Source organism: Pleurodeles waltl, chromosome 10 (genome assembly GCF_031143425.1).
Source record: "Pleurodeles waltl isolate 20211129_DDA chromosome 10, aPleWal1.hap1.20221129, whole genome shotgun sequence".
In the NCBI taxonomy this organism is placed as follows: Eukaryota; Metazoa; Chordata; class Amphibia; order Caudata; family Salamandridae; genus Pleurodeles; species Pleurodeles waltl.
In genome coordinates this window covers 503,619,578-503,636,266 of record NC_090449.1, presented here as the reverse complement: position 1 = coordinate 503,636,266, position 16,689 = coordinate 503,619,578, and the positions used below count along the sequence as shown (strand labels likewise).

General features: G+C 45.0%; 1 protein-coding gene across 2 annotated transcripts in view; it reads left to right on the top strand.

Annotated features, from left to right (window-relative positions):
* LOC138261666 (unconventional myosin-Ig-like) overlaps positions 1-16,689 on the top strand; it is a 912,364-nt gene that overhangs the window by 682,140 nt on the left and 213,535 nt on the right. For both annotated transcript variants that reach the window (XM_069210894.1, XM_069210895.1), the window contains 2 exons: positions 2,436-2,549; positions 3,935-4,089. In XM_069210894.1, coding sequence (XP_069066995.1) covers positions 2,436-2,549; positions 3,935-4,089 — 269 coding nt within the window. The remainder of the gene's footprint in view (positions 1-2,435; positions 2,550-3,934; positions 4,090-16,689) is intronic.

Here is a 16,689-nt window from a genome sequence, read left to right as displayed (position 1 = left end):
AATCACAAACATGGTGGTCTGCTGAGCCCTGCAGGCCACCATCCCTGTGGTTGAAGCCATTCACAATGGGCCACAAATTGCGACCTACCTTATGAATATTAATGAGATAGGTCAATTTGCGAGCCATTGGGAATTGCTAAATGAAACTCCTTGAGTTTCATACATTCAAATAGTAATTACCTAATTGTGATTCGCAGAAAATCGTAATTAGGTAATCGCTACCCAGATAAATGATGCATCTGGCCCTAATTGTTTACAGAGGGGGTCTTCCAGGTTTTCAAAATGTGTAAATTAAAATTACCTATCACTATGTAGTTGTCTTGCTTTAAAATAAGTGGGGAGAGCCATGAAAGAAGATTTACGACCCACTGGGAGTTGTAGCCTGGGGGCCTGTAGAGGATTGTACTCCGATCCCCTCCCCCCCTAGCATTCTCTGCTCTTTGAAAGACAGTCGGAATTCCAGCACTTCACATTTGAGGATAAACTGTGTTCAATGGAACCTATAAATAAGCCCTTAAAATAAAGACCCATCCTTCTCCCTGGCGCCCTATTCTACACATTTCACAATCTTATAACTTAAGGACAGTGATATCGAAATATCTGGTAGGGAGTGATCATTGAGCTTTGTTTTTGTGATAAAGACTATGGCCCAGATTTAAGAGGGCCTAGCGCCTCCTTGCTCCACATTAGTGTCATTTTTTGTACACTAATGTGGCCCAACGAGGCCAAAATCCCAGCGCCATATTTACAAAGTGGTGTAATGCATGGATTGATCCACTTTGTAACCCCTTGCGCTACATTATGCCTGCTCAAGGCATAATGTATGCATGGGGGCATTCCCCCATTAGGTGGACTGCAAAAATGGAGCAGTGGAATTTAAGAGATTCCCCTGCATAATTTTTTGTGGCTACTTTTAACGCCTGCACATAGTAGGCGTTAAAAGGAGGCACACCATTGCTTTCAGTGGGCCCCTATGTACTGTGCAGGCTTAGCACCAACATTTTGTCGCTAATCCTAAACAGTATATCAATAGCATCAAAAATGTCTATGCTATTGCCCCTACCCTGCCATGGTGTGCCATATATTAAATAAGACTCACACATGGTGGCGTTAGTGGGGCACTAAGGGGCTAAATCAGGCCCTAAGTCTGGGGTGTAGTCTGTGATAGTATTCCACATTTCTGCACAGTGTTTAGGTAGTGATCTGGCATTAAAATACAAACATTTTAAGGTATGTTCTACTGAATTGCTAGCTGAACTAGATAAGCTGGTGGGATGTTCCTTGTCTAGCCAATCTTCCCCTTCACAGTTACGACATGAAAATGTGCCTTCGGTCTGCCAAGGTGTGCCTACGATGCAGAATCCGGGCTCATATAGTGAGGACTTATCTAGCAATAGAAGAGTGTCCGTGAGTAAGAGAGCTTTACCGTATTACCTGGACTGAAACCAGCAGGGGTTCTGGCGTCTGGCATTGTACAGGCACAGACTGGAGCAGACCGGCTTATCAACAATTTTCAACAATCATCCTGACAAAGTGCCTTGTGCCTAGCAGCAAGTGATATGTAAAGTGCCCAGAGACTCACGACTAAACCAGTGGCAATCTGGTCAGCTGTGCAGTGTGCTCGTTTCTAGCCTTCCCCTTCATAAAACGCTAGACCGATAACCCCAAGATGGCAGTCAGCAGCCCTTCCTGGTTGGCACGTTCGGCATTGATTTGCCTGTGACAGGACGCACAAAACCTCAACACCTATCAATTCTCCGTGTGATGGAAATGAACTATGTGTTTTTCTTGCTGCCATATTTCTGCATATTGTATTTTAGTTGTGTAGATTTCATGATGGGAAAATTTTGCATTAAATTAATTATGACATATATAGAAATCTAAATACAAAGGAGAATAATTGTTTACAAAAAGGCACAGTGAAAATGGCCAGGTATGAAAGTACAACATTTAACAACATATCCAAGACTACTGTGAAGGGGCAGTTTGGAAGCACACCCAGAGAAAACATGGCAGGTTAGGAAGCACTGTCCACTGAGGAGCTTGTCTGAGATGCTTCTTTCATCACAGAGGACTGTTGCTGTGCAGAGGGAGATGCAGGCAGTGGGGAGCACCCTGGGTCTACCAACTGCCAACACAAACCAATAACCTTGGCTCTCTGCAGAAGGTGTCTTAAACTGAGAAATGTGCAGCTGAGGACTCAGGTAAATCAGGTACTCACACCCAAAAAGGGCTTAAAACTCCTACATTTGGTAGAAAATAAACTTCAGGAAGTGGGTTGGGTGTGTTGTCTATTTCAATAGCTTAATGTGACACCCTAATCACTTGGAGATGCCAAGTAGAGAGTACTCGTCTCCCACAAGAAAGTGGTCTGAATGTCTTCAATGAAAGCATCTCTTCTTCATCTTCTTGCCTTCCTTCCTCTCCATTTACAGATCAACCGCTTCAATAAGAGCAGAGATCGGGCCATCCTGATCACTGACCAGCACCTGTACAAACTGGCGCCCAGCAAGCAATTCAAGGTGCTGAAATGCCTCCCCCTGAACAAGGTGAGCCCATGGATCGTGGCAAGTGGATACCAACATCTCTAACTTAATCTTGTGTAAATTTTAAATAGTGTTTTCATGTTTTCTGATGAAACATTGGGAGTGCAAACATGATGTTGTGTTGCATACAGGAGGGTAACTAGCAGGAAGATAGAATTAAGTCGTCTCTGTTAAGCTTCACAAGTAGCAGCTAGGGTGGTGTTCTTCCTTTCTGATTTCCCCATGTCTGCTGTCCTGTGTCCAAGTTGCAGTGGTGTTGTTCATCTGGCGCTTTGTGTTCCATTCTAATGATATCATTACAGATTCTGGGCCTGATTTACAAAGGGCCTCTGCAGTGGAAGGAATGCCTTAACTCTGGGTCCAAATTGTGGTTTAAACTCTACCCAGTGATAGTTCAGACAGTGTTTAAAAACTGAAGATGAAGAAATGGACAGTAGGTACTCTAGGGGGGATGGAGCAGGGCCGGCTTTAGGGCCGTGCGAGCACTGCGACCGCACCAGGTGCTGACCTCAAGGGGGTGCTGTCTTTAGCAATAACTTAGAAGCTTGAGGTTTAAAAGAACCTCCTGAAAAGTTTCTTGTGCGTCCAGCCTTCAGGAAGCAAATAAAATATCAAGATACCTCTTGTGATTAATGGTCCTGCTAGGGAGAGGGATTGGAATTGTGTTTGGTGGCAGCTTTGACTCCCCATAAAGTAGCATAGAGGGTTAATATGCCTGCTGCAAAGAACAGAACTATGTTTTATGTGGCTAGCTGAGCGGATTAGTAAAGCCAGACTTTACAAGCGCTACAAAACAAATGAATGTATGTGAAAGAGGGGCCATGGAGAGATGAGGGGCACATTTGCCGGGTGGGAGTGAGGGAATTCGAGGAGGTGGTCGTGGGGTAGGGGGGTGGCGAAAAAAGACAGTCCCACGGGGCACCTCCAGCTCTGAAGCCGGCCCTGAGTTGGAGTACTGAGGCAAAGGGAGTGATAGGGGTAGCAAAGGGCAAGCCGGGAGGCTCGGCTGCGACCTCTGGAGACCCCTAAATGACGTTCATAGAAATACTTCCATGAAGGTGTGCCTCTATAGTAAGTCGCCATGAAACACTGCTTGCTGTGATTGATGCTTAGGAGTAACATAAGGCAGTTCCTTATAGTCAGAGTGAATGGTGCATGAAACAGCAATTCAACAAGAGTTGAGGTGCCTTGGCGGAAAATAGTTTATAAATAAGTCAGAGCAGCAGATATGCAGAATAGATAGGTCTGGCTGTCCTTATCCGATGTCAGTATTCCCGTGTCTATGTTAGACAGGTTAAAGAATGTTCTTGCCCCTAGAGCTCTAGAATGCAGAGATGCCATTTGACTGGGATGGGTCTTATTTTAGGGAAATTCTGTCCCTTTTGCAGGTGACTGGCTTGAGCATCACGAGCGGCAAAGACCAACTAGTGATCGTTCACACGGAGAAGCAAGACGATATGGCCTTCTGCCTCCACAAGATGCAGCCAGAGAACGAGAGCCGTGTGGGCGAACTCGTGGGCGTGCTGGCAGACCACTTCAAATCGTAAGTGATTGCATGGGTACCTTACATGATGTTTGCACCGACCTAGAGCATACATTGTCGGGCGGGATCAAGGAGAAAGGATGAAAAACAACATCAAAGCAATGGATCTGACTCACATCAGTCAGAAATTGAAATAGCAAAAAGGTGTTGGATATTTATTAGCTACTTATGTTTCTTCTGGGTTATTATATTTATTTATCATTTATTTATCTATTTTTGAGGTCTTATAAACTGCTGAACCATAAAACATAAAGAGTTGTGTAGAGCGGTTTATGGTAGAAACTTTCAGAGACACATAACGCAGTACAAACGTTACAGAGATAAGGTGAAACACATTATATCTTAAGTATCAAAAAGAGAAAAAAAACGTGATATTGAGTAAAATAAAAATATTTACGAAGCTGGAACGAATTGTAGGATATTCTGACAAGCTACTAATAAGACTGGATGACTGAACACACATAAATTAAAGATTCAGATCACTGGCATCACACAAAATAATTCAATTAGGTTTCATTACACTTGCACTTTTGACTGTACATGATGGTACATAACATGAAGCAACCTTTGCCCCATGAACATAATTTCAAAGATTCTCCATGTTTGCAATGTATTCTTCCCAAATCCAAGATGGCAGCATTATCAAAGCACTTTTAATGAGGATTCACCAGCTTGAGGTGTCTGATCCAGCTTCTGGTTCACAGTCAGAAGCTTTGAGATGTTAGATTCATTTGGTTTCTCACAGCAAAGTTACCACATAGCACCAGCTAAAAAATAACAGCACCACATAATATACCAGAAGAGATAATACAATAACAACCTATTGTATAACACTGTATACTACACGTTTACCCACTGTGTAAAGGAGATGCTACCATTGCCCAAGTTATTAGTATTCGTACCGATCTTGGAATGAAGGTATGTTGGGATGGCTTTGCCTGAGTTCAAAACTTGGATCTGTATCACAGCAACAGTCAGAGGCGAGCGTTAAACCTATGCTTTCTTGCCAGCTTGAGCCTAACACGGCCTAATATTCCATTAAATAACTTAACCAACTGTTTATTAGTCTTACCAATCACATGTACACTGAACACACATACAGTGAAACAACACACTGCGTTACACAGGTCCAACGGTGCCTTATGCAGAGATTACATTTTGGAAGCACACACAAGTTTAAGTAGACCCAACATTACTAAGTTACGTGATAGCCGCGCACAGAAGTACAAACCATCTAACAGCAAGACATATTGGCTAGGTCTTGGGTCAGCTCACAGTAGTAAACATTTACACCAGAGCTACGCACTTTGGGCGCAGTGTCTAAAAGCCAGTGTTACATAGCTTGTGTGAGCCTACGGTATTTAGCATCAGTGCTGTGTGCAGCTATTATACGGCCAGATTTACAAGAAACTGGCGCACTGCGTTGCTGTGCCAAAATTAGCAGCGCCGCACTGCGCCAGTTTTGAAACACAGAAGTGTGTCATATTTACAAGAATACGGCGCACCCCTGTGATTCCCCCTGCGCTGGTGCTAAATTAAGCAGCCAGCGTCAACACAGGCATCCTTGCACCATAGTGCAAGGGTGCTTGCATTGAGGGGTGTGATTGTTTATGTGCAGGAAGGTGTCCCTTCCTGCACATAAATAATCATCCATGGTATTTTGCTTCTTCTGTGTGTGCTGTAGAATTCAGCACACACAGTAAAAGCAAAAAAATGAGAAGGAATAAAAGTATTCCTCCTCGTTGTGCCATGCTAACACCACCCCTGGGGTGGCGTTAGATTTTGGCGCTGCCTCAGATTGATTTACAATTTCTTCTAAATCTGGGGCAGCATCAAAAGCAAAGGATTCTGCAGTGGAACACCCACTGTAACAGCCATTGCACACCCCTCTGATGCAGAAAACTGCATCAGAAGAGCTCATATTTACAAGGAGGCGTAAAGCCACAAAAAGTGCTGTTACACCTTGTAGCGCTAAGGCCTTGTAAATCTGGCCCATAGTGTGTAAGCTGAGCGGCACAGCATAATAAACAGTGCAGAGTAGGAAAGATTTCTCTCAGTGCAGTTCGATCAGTTCTCTGTAGAGGGATCAAAGGATATTTCATATATAAAGAATATATAAAGGATATTTCATTCCTTCAACACACCCTTTCCAAATAAGTAACTGGGTTTGAGAAATTTCTGTGGAACTAACTTGGACTGTTTTTACGTCCTGATTGGAGCATCTGTTGCCCCTACTCCGCTTGGTATACAAGGTTACACCCTAGCACGAATAAAAATTGCTTACTTCATGGGAGGGTGGTGATCTTTGAAATTGCTGGGGTGTAAGTACCTGCCCTGAACAGTACCAAAGAAGCTAGCCCACCTTCACCTAGGATTCTTAGTTACACATTGTGAATATGAATCTACTGAAGGAGTAGGACTGTAAAATAATAAGGCACATGGATTTCACAATTTCAGACCTTAGACAGCTGAGCTAGATAGCTTTTGCAACTCTTTACAGCAGTGCTACTGCTTGGTTCGGACAGCAACAGGTTACCCAGTCTCAGGTCTCTGAAAGAAGTAGTTGGTTCCATACTGTCCTAGAAGTGATAGAACTGAGTTACACATGACCCAGCCCACTGCACTGATGTGTTTCTTTCTTTCTGATGGATACTTCTAACCATAGATTCTTCACCTTGTGAATATCACCAGGGGGCTGACTGATCTGTAATATTTTTACGGCATAGCCCACGCATGCCGGTAGCTGGTGTTGCGTGGGTCTGTCTCCTCGTTTAAGTGATAGTTGGAGCCATGTATTAATGCTACCCTGCACCCTAATGTCAGGTTTCTTCTTAGTACTCAGATCCAAAGCTAGCTCCTAAACGTTTCTCATCAGTTGACAAGTTGTTTCTCAAAATTCTTAATTTCCGGTGTGCTAGGGAACAAATGACCTTCTAAAACTACAGCCTTAAGACCTTGTAGGAACTGTCGCAAACCGATGTCTCTGACAGATCCCAAGCTGGTGTGTGTTAGAAATGGGGTCTCTACTTGGCAGTCGGTTTGAACCCTGTCCAAGTAGGGACCCTCACTCTAGTCAGGATAAGGGAGATACCCGCTCAGATAATCCCTGCTCACCCCCTTGGTAGCTTTGCACGAGCAGTCAGGCTTATCTCAGAAGTGATGTGTAAAGCATTTGCTCATAACACACAGTAATAAGTGAAAACACTAAGAAAGGACACCACACCAGTTTTAGAAAATAGCCAATATTTATCTGTATAAAACAAGACCAAACGATAAAAATCCAACATACAGTGTAAAGGATATGAATTTTGCAAGATTTACTAAAAAATACAGTTCCTTTAAGTCGATAGCTCCACCTGGGGCAATCACGGCGTTGTGATCAACAAAACCAACAGTTCAGATTCCAGAAAAATTCTAAAAGTCTGGGGTTTTGGGTCTTCTTCTTATACCCCTTTCTGCCTTTCAAGTTGGCAAACTTCAAAGCAAAGTCTCAAGTGTTTGTGAGATTCTTCCTTGTCCAGGCCAGGCCCCAGACATACACCTGGGGGTTGGAGACTGCATTGTGTGAGGGCAGGCACATTCCTTTCAGATGTGAATGACCACTCCTCCCTCCCCTCTAGCTCAGATGGCTCATCGGGATATGGAGGCTAAACCCCCGCCCCCTTTGTGTCACTGCCTAGAGACAGGTGCAAAACAGCCCAACTGTCCAACTGACCCAGACAGACAATCCACAAACAGGCAGAGTCACAGAATGATTTAAGCAAGAAAATGCCTACTTTCTAAATGTGACATTTTCAAATGGACAATTTAAAAACCCACTTCACTAAAAGATGTATTTTTAAATTGTGAGTTCAGCGACCCTAAACTCCATATTTGTATCTGCTCTCAAAGGGAATCTCCGCTTTAAGGATATTTAAATGCAGCCCTCATGTTAACCTATGAGAGAGCTGGGCCTTGCACAGTGAAATCCGAATTTGGCAGTATTCCACCGTTAGGACATATAAAACGCACTAGTATATGTCCTATCTTAAACATACACTGGACCCTGCCCATGGGGCTACCTAGGGCGTACCTTAGGGGTGCCTTACATGTAGGATAAGTGAAGGTTTAAACCTGGCAAGTGGGTACACTTGCCGAGTCGAATTGCCGATTTAAAACTGGACAGACAGACACTGCAGTGGCAGGTCTGAGCCATGGTTAGAGGGCTACTAATGTGGGTGGCACAACCAGTGCTGCAGGCCCACTGGTAGCATTTGATTTACAGGCCCTGGGCACCTCTAGTGCACTTTACTAGGGAATTATTAGTAAATCAAATATGCCAATCATGGATAAACCAATCCGCAGTACAATTTATATGGAAAGCACTTGCACTTTAGCACTGATTAGCAGTCGTAAAGTGCGCTGAGACAATAAACCAGCAAAAACAGACCCATAAAAATAGGAGGAATGAGGTAAAAAGTTTGGGGATAACTCTGCAAAAAGGGCAATTTCCAAAAGTGTGTCTCTGGTATTTGACTTTGGGCCACAACTCCAAGTTAAGTGAGGAATTTTAAGGCTATCTTGGAACGAGAAGCCAAGTTGTACGTTGCAGAGCATCGGAAGAAATTGCTTAAGTCCCAGTCGAACTCAAAGTCGAGTGTGTGGATCCATTGGTTCCCGTGAAAGGTCATCGTCACGGTATTGATCTTTGGGTAAGTCAAAGAGGAAGCACAAGAAGACTAAGTGAGATGTGTCCCAGTTTTGCTACTCTCTTCCTAAAACTTAGCAAGGATGCCACAGTGCCTCCTGGTATCACTTCCCATCCCCTGACCTCATTCTGCAGCTGATCCTAATGCACCCCAAATTTCTGGGTCCATCGGCGATGTTGCAACTGATTCAGGCTTTCAAAAAAGCCATACTGCAAACCTGTTGTCTTCAGGCCTTAAAGGTCTCCATTTGGATTACTGCTGGCTGATCTGTCCTTCGTGTCATCTGTGCTGCCTGAGCCCGTTTCAGGTTCAACTCTGACTATGGAGTCGATTTAGAATCAAGCATCAAGATCCACATCAGTTCCTGCCATGTTGATGCATGCCCGAAATGGCTGATGCCAGAGGAGGGCACCTTTCCTATTGTTGTGCCTGACTCCAAACCATATTCTGACACACCTGGACCTGGTTCATTCTGACTCTGTTAAAACAATGCCTTTCTCTAGGAGCTCCCCTCCAGCTCTCCAATTACTTCTTGGACCTGACGCTGACCAGCTTTCGGTGACGGTAGGGATGAACCCACATTATAATGACAACAGTTTCGATTTAAACCTACATGAGGCCAGTCAGTTCCCTGATATTGGGCTGTGTTCTTCCACTGGACACACCACGAAAAAGGCAGCCTTGTTTGCTGTGGTCATCGAATGTGTGGCTGAAGTCCTGGACTTACTGTTACCTACTATTCATGTAAAAAAGCAGTTTTGCAACCTGGGCAGACTTCGTCTAGGACCTTGATGCTATTCAAGGGGTCCTGGACTGCCACTCTAATAGCTACCTAACAATAAGCCTTGCTCTACCCCACCTGTACATAAGCAGGTAGCTCAACGCAACAGGCCTACTCAAAGTGATCCTGCTTTACTAACACAGGACCCTACTCCTGAGATCAGGCACCTACTAGCAAAGTTAATCCAACTTATTTCCTACAATTCCTCTCCCCATAGACAGAGTCAAAAAGAACTGAGGCATTTGGGCAACAAATGTTCTCCTCGACTAGCCTAGCCCTTCAGTCAGTCAGTGTCAGTTTTTTGCTGGGTAGGTGTTCTCATGCATTATGGAACATGGTAGCCAAGATTTTGCCAGTCGCCTGGTGGAATGTTATGCCAACCTGGCACAAACTATTCTGGATGGCCAGGACACAGCAAAATGTGTCATCAGATGAGGACTGGACACTATTGGTTGCTTAGGCAGTGCAGTCGGGACTAACATAGTGCTCCAGAACCACACATGGAAGAGATCCACAGACTTTTCTGGTAACATTCAGATGACACCTATATATGCCTTTTGATAGGTCTCATCTGTTTGTCAAGAAGGCTGATTCCACACAGAAGCACACCAGGCAAATCAGAACCAAAGAGCACTCCACTTTCATCTTTTTGCCTACAAGGCACTATCCCCTACAGTTTCACTGCTTTTGAGGCCTTTCCAGGGGTTCGGCCTACAGGCAACACCAAAGCCTACCTCCACATCAACTGGCAACTCAGTCCTCTAGAGGTCAGGGATCCAGTAGGCAATGTTCTGGTCATCATGGACAGTGAACCTCCTAGTGCCCCGCCCCTACGACACCTGCATCCAAGCGTCTTTAATTTGCCTTTAGAGGCACACAACCACCCTACAAGAGGTATGATCAGTCATTTGCTCTGGGGGGAGGGCCAGGCCACAACATCCAATAGATGAATCCTGCAGATTGTTCAGAGGGAATACCCTCAGCCATTACTTTCCTGTTCAATGCACATTCCATCTACATCAGACCAGCTTTCTGGGGAGCACCTGTCCATTTTGCTGCAGTGCGTACAGGCTCTTTTGGTGAAAAGAGCCATAGAGAAAGTGCCGTCCCTGGAAATAGCTCTCAACTTTTTTCTGTGGAAGGACAAATTCAAGATTTGGCACAACTTTTATCTACCCTGGATCAAAGAGACTGGATAGTAGTGCCAGACCTGAGGACCTCTATTTCCACTTTCTCATCCTGCAGTCCTACAGGTGCTGCTTGTGGTTCAAGCTGGGCCAGGTGCATTTTCAATTTGCCCTACTCCCCTTCAGGTTCCTGTGTAATACCATGTTTTGTTATGTGTATTTGTAAAGTACACTATCACTCACCAGGGTATGCTGGTGCTGTACAGCTGTGTGTGGATAGCCCCCCATATGGTAGGTTGTTTAGTAGAAAAGCCGGGTCGTCAGCTACTTGTGGAATTCAAGAAGCAAGGAGGAGGCTCTGACGTGGTGTGTGAGACCATTACATGCTTTAGGGGAGATGTAAGAAAATGCCATCTTCCTAACTTGATTATGTGTATGCGTGGCATGTGTGCAAGTAGGAGTTCTGCTGAGTGGAGGTGTCTGGATGGTTGGTGGAAGGAGATGCAACTGTTCGGATAGGTGGGGCCTAAGTGGTGTAAAGCATTGAATTTGTGTAAGAGGAGTTTGAAATGAGCGCGGTTGTGAATCGGGAGCCAGAGGAGCTCCCTGATGTGTTGTGTGATGTAGGTTCTCTGTGGGAGGTGGAGAATGAGTGGGGCTGCTGAGTTCTGGATGGTTTGTAGGCTTCTTGTGAGTTGCCTGGTGATCCCAGTGAGCAGGGTGTTCCCTTAGTCTAACTTGTTGGTGTCTAGGACGCAAGTGGCAGTTTTTCTATTGTTGCTTGGAAGCCATTTAAAGATCTTCCTCAGCATCTTCAGGTTATGGAAGCAGGATGCAGTGATGGCGTTGACTTGTGCAATCATGTCCAGTTTATTTTTTATGATTATTCTGAGGTTCCTGGCATGGGTATTGGGTTGTGGGTGTGGGTTCAAGTTCACCCTGTCACCAGCTGAAGTCACATGGCAAGGTGTTGTTTCCGAAAATCACTGTTTCTGTCTTGTAACTGTTGAGCTTGAGACAGTTGGCTTTCATCCATTTAGCAACTTCGGTCATGCAGACGGCAACTTGTTTTTTCTGTTTAGTGTCTTGTCCAAGTGAGAGAGTATAAGTTGTGTGTCGTCGGTATAGGAAAGGATGATGATGTGTGCACAGATGAAGTTGGCTAGAGTGATCATGTATGCATTAAAGATGCTTTAGGTGAGTGATGAAACTTAAAGCACTCCACAGATGAATTTCCGATGAGTAAGGCACCAGGATGAAAGCTTGCATTCTATCTATTAAGAAGGAACAGATCCAGCAGAGACAGGGTGCTTGAATACCTTTCTCATGCAAGCACCTGGTGAGGATGGGCTGGGAAACTGTGACAACCACTGCAAAGAGCTCTAGGAGAGTGAGAGTTGCCGTGTCTCAGTCAAGCATCATGAGGATATTGTCTGTGGCAGCGCTGAGTGCTGTTTGTGTACTGTGGTTGGGCCTGAATCCAGATTGTGTGGCACTGAGGAAAGTGTGGCTGGGTCAATGGATGGTTTCGTGAGCAGGGGCATGATGGTGACATATTATCTGGTGTCCAGGAATGTGACTGAGTCAATGAAGGCACTGAGGAGGGTGTCAGTGGGGGAAAGGGTCACATGGAGCCCCTGAGTTAAAATTCTTCATGGTAGCAGTGATTTTGACTGTGGTGATGGTGGGCCACAAGGAGGTGATCTTATTACAGAACAATTCCAAGAGCATTTTGCAAAGGTCTTGTGAGGGGGTGATGTTGCTGGGGCTGCAGAAGGACAGCAAAATCTTTGAAGAGGGCAAAAATGTATTTGCTGCTGTTAGTAAGAGCGTTAATGCAATCTGTAAGAGCTGTGCGCTTGGTTTTCCGTATCTGCTGGTGGTAGCGTTTTAGGGCTGATTTGATAATGTCTTTATTTACAATGCCTTGACTTGTTCTCCATTTGTGCTCCAGTTGCTTGCAGTGGTGTTTCACCAGACTGAGTTCCTCTGTGTATCAAATGACCTATGGTCACACTCTTTCCATTGGATTGCCCTTCGGGGTACCCAGGGTGTCAGCACATGGAGTGATTCAGTTGCTGAGGTTGTTAATGGCTTTTGGCAAGTTGCTGGTGTTCTCAGGCTGAAACTCAGAGAGGACAGAAGCCCACTCCTCTTATGTGATGCTTTTTCAGCTGTGATGGTTAGTTCCGGTGATGGTAGGTCTGTTGTGGTGCGGCATTGGTGTTCTGAAATTGACAAGGGCATGGCTTTTCCAGTTCATGGTTGCTCGCTTGTTGGCTGTAATGTTGATGATTGAGTACAAAATCAGGTCCTATGGATGTCTGGCAGAGTGGGTGGTTTCTGTAACATGCTGTTGAAGGCCAGGGTTTCCAAGGTTTTCTAGAAGGCCTGTAGAGTTTGGGTCAGTGCAGTATTTTAGGAGAGAGTTAAGGTCTCAGAGGAAGATGAAGCTGCTGGCGTTTAGGATGAGGGATACTACAAAGTCTGTGATGTAATTGGCGAAACTGGTGTGGGGCCCTGGTGGTCTCCATGTGATTGTTCTGCCCAGAAAGATGTTGGCTGTGATGTTTATTGTTATGTAAGATGTTCCATGTAGCTGGTGGGGTGTCTATATATCTCAAATTGTGATGGCAACTCCACCTCTGGGCTTGTGCTGACAGTCTTTCCTGGTGATTTAGTAGCCAGTGGGATTGGCTGTAGTGATGGCTGGTGCAGAGGTTGAGTTTAGCCATGCTTCCGTGAGGAAGAAAGGGTCTGGAGAGTGGTTGTGCAGTAGGTCCTATATCTCTGTGGTTTGCTGAAAGAGTTCTCAGTAAGATCTGGCATAACTGGACCCAAGTCATTCTTGTGGCTCTGGTTTGAGCGCAAAGAGCCTGGTGTCCCGAACTCCTGAGCATGAGCATTGGTTCTAACCCCGAACCTACATACCCTCCACCTACATGCTTGGAGATTGAGAGTTGACAGTTGACAGCCTTCAACCTTCTTACCGAAGTCTGTGATGTTATATTGGCAGCCAGGCATCCCTCCATCAAAACTGTATACACCTGCCATTGGACCGAGTTTGTGGCATTTTGTGCATCCAAGAACACTGGCCATTTTTTTGCACCCTTATTCCACGGTTTTTTGATTTGTTCTTACTCTGGCCCAGCAGGTTCTGCTCTGAGCTATTTCACCTTTCTTATGGTTGCCGAACCAATCTTCTTTGTTCAAGTCACCCATTGTAATTCAATTTCTCAAGGGGCTACAACATATGTTTCCCCCTAGACCATTCATTATGCCCTGATGCAACCTCAATTTGGTCTTGACTTTCCTTATGTGTATGCACTTGGAAGTGCTGCACAATTTCCCACTCTGTTTACTTGCCATCAAGACTGATTTGCTGGTGGCCATAGCATCAGCTTTTTTTTGGGGGGGGGGCGGCAACAAACTGCAAGCGTTATCTGTGCATCCTCCTTATACAACCTTTTATCTGGATAAACTGGTTCTGAGAACCTGTACCCCCTTCCTTCTGAAGGTGGTGACAACCTTCCATGTAAGCCAAAATATCACCTTGCCTACTTTCTTTGCTCCGCCTTATCCTTCTAAAGAAGAAGAGAGACACCACCACCTGGAAATAAAAAGAACATAGTTTTTCTACCTTGATTGTACCAAATTGGGGTGGACAATCAACTTTTTGTAGGGTATGTAGGGGCGAAGAAAGGAAAGGCTGTGCAGAAATGGACCATCCCATGCTGGATAGTGCTTGGCATAAAAATCCAATATGCACTGGCAAAGAAGCAACCTTCTGACTTGTGTGCTCATTGTACTAGAACCAAGGCTACAACTACTGCGTTGGCTTGCAGAGTCCCTAATCTGGACATCTGTCAGGCAGCAATGTGAGCGTCTTTGCACACGCTCACCAAGCACTACTGCCTCGATAATCTGGTCTATCATGAAGGGAGTTTTGGCCATTTGTTCCTTCAGGATTTTTTTGTTTAATCAGTTTGCAGACTCACCCCTGAGGAGGTATTGAGTATCTATGCTAATGTATATGCGGCTAGAAGTCTCTATCAGATGAAAAAGTTACTTACCTTCAGTAGCACCTTATCTGGTAGATACCCTATCTAGCCGCAGATTCCTTACTGTGCCTCCAGACTCTGAGCTCTGTGAATGGATTTCTGCATAGGGTCACCCTTCTGAGAGCCTTAATGCTGCACACTATGACATAAGCAACCTTCATGGCTGAGTGCTTCTGGCATGGAAAAGTTTAGAAAAGAAACTGATATCAGCGCCCTGGGTAACGACTACACTTTGGGAGTGGATGGTGCTGACAATTCTGATGCAGACCCAAACAACACCACCTAATGGTGCGCAGGGGTACTGCTCAAAATTTTCCACATCCAGTCTGATGCAACTATGAAGTGACACCTGAGGTCATAGTACTCAATCCAATAAAATTAGCTGCTCCACAACATCAGGCCATCTATGTCTGACATGGAGAGGAAAGCCAAGGTGTAGGTGTGCTGCGCCCAAGCCCAGTGCCGAAACAGTCACTGCCCAGGCCACTACTCAAACAGCTGGGACCTGACAGCGACTGGATCCTTATCTCAGCCCCCTCAATTTTGACAAAGCCACACGAGGAGCCAGCCACTGCTGCAGTAAAAAGCACTGCAGAGGAAGAAGAAATGTGGCCTCTCATCCATTCCTAGATGCCTTGTCCGAGCAGGTGGGTGCATAGATGCCCAGCTTTAAATTGGGTGGGTTAGGACACTGGTCAAGGCAGCAGAAACTGACAGTAGGCAGCGGGACCAAATGCAAAATTAACACCAATGTGTGTGTAACCCTTGACGAAGCCTATATCAACCAGTGTAGGGGAGGCACTATGCCAATAACATGGGCTTTTAAATTATATATTTAAGCAGGGAAATTTGCACACCTTACTGCAAATTTGAAATATTATGAGAATCTTACAGATTTTTGTCACATATAAAAATCAAAAATAAGAAAAACACAAGACAGAATGCAAAGAGTGTTGGAGTGAGGAGATCACAGGATTAGTTTCTGACTGGTCCCTCCCAGCAAATTGCAGGATTTTTATCCTAGCACCATAGGTAAGCGAGGGTGTGTGTGCTGTGCACCCACCCACAGCTTTACCTGTAGATCTGCTTGTGCCACCATGCCATTGAAATTGTATGCTAGGGAAGCAAGATTTGGGCCGCCAGCTGGTTGGGGGGGGGAAGTAAGCTATTGTAACTCCCAAGCCTGAGACAGAAGGCTTGGTTGACCACTGTCACCCATATTGATGAATGAATTGTGTTTGCATCAAAGCTAAGAAAGAAGATTTAGAAACTAGGTCTCAGCACAACAATCTTCACATACTTGGGATTCTTAAGACCACAAATACTGGCAAATTTGAAGATGTCCCACCAGTTCTTTCTGGACTTCACTCACACCATTCAGGTTGCCAGACAGGAATTCCTGCTGCTCAAGGAGAAGCTGCAACAGCCCAGTATTTAATATGACATGATGTACCCAGCAAGGCTCACGCTATCTGTTCATGTAAAGCAGCATGTATATTACAACCCGCAATCAGTGTCTGCCATACTGAAGAGTGAGGGGCTGTAAAATCTTCACAGACACTTGACTCTCCCACCGCATCCAAAGCCTCCAACCTAAGTGACAAAGACAAAAAGTTGTGCAGTGCTGCACTCAGCTTGGGCATCATTTCATTACAGCTATTTGTTTTCTATCAATTGGTTAAGTACCAATTGGACACTAGGTCTACTACAAATTGCATCAGAATATTGTAAAAAGTTGAAGTTTCTGCCTGTCTGTGAGGCATTCCCTGTGATATGCTCCACAGCCCACTTTCCTAGGGGCTGAGAATGAGAGCATACAACACCCGGTACAGTAGCTACGTTCATGTACACTATTCATCCAAACACCTCTATTGTCAGAGAGGAGGTTCCTCAGGTGCATCTGGTGCACCTATTGGGAAATACCCAAATAGTTTTACTACATA